This window comes from Aplysia californica, unplaced genomic scaffold (genome assembly GCF_000002075.1).
Source record: "Aplysia californica isolate F4 #8 unplaced genomic scaffold, AplCal3.0 scaffold00098, whole genome shotgun sequence".
Taxonomy (NCBI): Eukaryota; Metazoa; Mollusca; class Gastropoda; order Aplysiida; family Aplysiidae; genus Aplysia; species Aplysia californica.
In genome coordinates, this window is record NW_004797368.1 from 261,840 (window position 1) to 264,320 (window position 2,481).

Genomic DNA, 2,481 nt, shown 5'->3' on the forward strand with positions numbered 1-2,481 from the left:
AATGATGACGTTATATTGCAGAAAGTTGGCAATATCTCGGAAAAATTGAGATCGCAGGTGGACAAAACTGACACCAACGATTCATATAGATCTCCTCTATCCATCTTGCACAAAAAATTCAAAATCCAAAAACATCGTGAAAATTGTGAAAATACACTGCCTCCCACCCCCTTAACATTCACCGTCTATTGCTTTCTTTCAGATATATGGCAACTGGGGAAAGCTTCAGATCCATCGGATTCAGTTACAGAGTTGGCGAGACTACCGTTGCCAAGATTGTCTCTGAGGTGTCTTAAGCCCTGTGGAAGCGATTGTCTCCGATACACATGGTGGTTCCTCTGAAAGAAGACTGGCAACTGATAGCATCAAACTTCGAACACAGATGGCACTTCCCCCACTGCCTCGGTGTCATTGACGGTAAACATGTGGTAATCAGAGCTCCAAGAAATTCTGGCTCTTTGTACAGAAACTACAAAGGCACATTTTCAATTGTACTTTTGGCGTTGGTGAATGCGCATCTTCATTTTATCTGCATTGATGTTGGGTCATTTGAGAGAAATAGTGATGGGGAGATCATTTCTCATTCCAATTTCGGAAAACTGCTGGCTGCTGACAGCCTTGATCTGCCTGAGGACTCTTCACTTCCAGGGGCCCCTCATCTTGGCCCCATGCCCTATGTATTTGTGGGAGATGAAGCTTTTCCCCTTAAAAAACACATTCGGCCGTTTCCAGGCAAGACGTGTCCCATACAGCAGCAGATTTTCAATTATCGCCTCTCCAGGGCACGTCGAGTGGTTGAGAATGTTTTTGGGCTGTTAGCTGAGAGATGGAGAATATTCCACACTAAGATAGATGCGAGACCTCGGTTGGTGGTTGATATCACCAAAGCTGCGTGTGTCTTGCACAACATGCTGCAGAGTCAGTCTACTCCTATTGAAGTGATGAGCCTGTTGGAAGAACAGAAAGGATCCGACCGACCCCAACACTTTTTGCACATACAAAGTGGGGCAAAAGAGCTGGGCATAAGGCAATGGAACTGAGAAATGCCTTCATGGATTTCTTCCCCAATTTGGCACCTGTGTCGTGGCAAATGGAACATGTTACCAGGGGAATGCGCACGATTAATACCATTGAATGCTATGCACCTACCTGTCCACGCGACTGTCAGCGTCCGGCTCTTCTTCCAACAGCTCGTCTGCTTCCTCAGGATTGTCCGATGGAGACTTTGGAGAAAATTAGTTGCTTTCAGTTCTTAACAATTTTCATTTACTTTAAGCTGATGAACTTATAAAACTCTCGTTCTTATGTAACAATTTTGGACAACAAAATTCCGGCTTTGAAATTATTAAACATATCTAGAAATAAAGTACACAGGACTCCCTGAGGGTTTCTTCAACATTCTTATTCCGCTTCAAGTCCTTGAGGAAGCATTGTAACGATTATTTTAAATTTGGAAATTCATGAATGAAAACGCTGCACAATTCATTAGTTCTATTCTTTTTATTTCACATTTGAAGGGATCAAAACAAAAACGATCCTAAGTCACATTTGGATGAACATTGAGCTAAGGACAAAGTGGCATTATTTGAAAGGAGACACAGCTTTTTGTCACAGTGTCGTAGAGTCTAAGTACATTTTAACAGAGTTATCAGCATTGAAATCCTCTCATTTCCACAGCATTTTTGTGCCTAAGTCCTATGTGGACAGTCTTTGCCCCTTTTCTCGAAACCACTTAAATGTGACTTAGGATCGTTTTTATTTTGACCCTTTCAATTTTTATCTTTTATGAACCCTCACGTCGAAGTGCAGTGCTGATTTTTAATAAAGATATGTGTGTGGGAGTTAATGATTATTATTAGAAAGTGAGATTGCACGAGAGAGAGAGAGAGAGAGAGAGAGAGAGAGAGAGAGAGAGAGAGAGAGAGAGAGAGAGAGAGAGAGAGAGAGAGAGAGAGAGAGAGGATAGAGGGGGGAGAGAAAGTATTTGTTTGGTGCCACAAATTTATCTAGAAACTGTAGGACAGCTGTATACTTCCATGGCACCTTCTTCTTCGTCGCAGCCACTTGTCCGCTTTTGGTGGTCATGGCTTCATTTCTAGCTTTTTTGTAGGTATCACGGAGGTTCCTTCATTTTTTTTCTGCACTCGTCAACTGAAATCACAAGCAAGTGCAAATCAATGTGAAAATATATGTACTTATTCGTCTATACATAGCAACACCAAGTAAAGTAAAGATGTTCCCGCATCCTAGACATTGGGGATTGCCTTGTTAGTGAGACAACTTCCTGGGCCTTCGTAATATTGTGGTAGTGTGACCAGTTCCTTTCCACGCCACCTTTACTTCCCCAGCTCGAAGTCAGGTACCCATTACTGCTGGGTGGGCAGGAGGGGGCGAAAAAAAATCCGTGTCCAAACCAAGGCTCGAACCCGGACTTTCCGCTTCGGAGACGAGCGTACTAACCGCTCTGCCACCGTGCCCTCG

General features: G+C 43.2%; 1 protein-coding gene across 1 annotated transcript; it reads left to right on the forward strand.

The window, feature by feature from the left end:
- The first annotated feature begins 326 nt into the window (after positions 1-326).
- Positions 327-1,040, forward strand: LOC101846872. The gene has a single exon (XM_005095231.1). It carries the CDS (start codon positions 327-329, stop codon positions 1,038-1,040), a length of 714 nt encoding a protein of 237 aa, XP_005095288.1.
- The last annotated feature ends 1,441 nt before the right edge of the window (positions 1,041-2,481 follow it).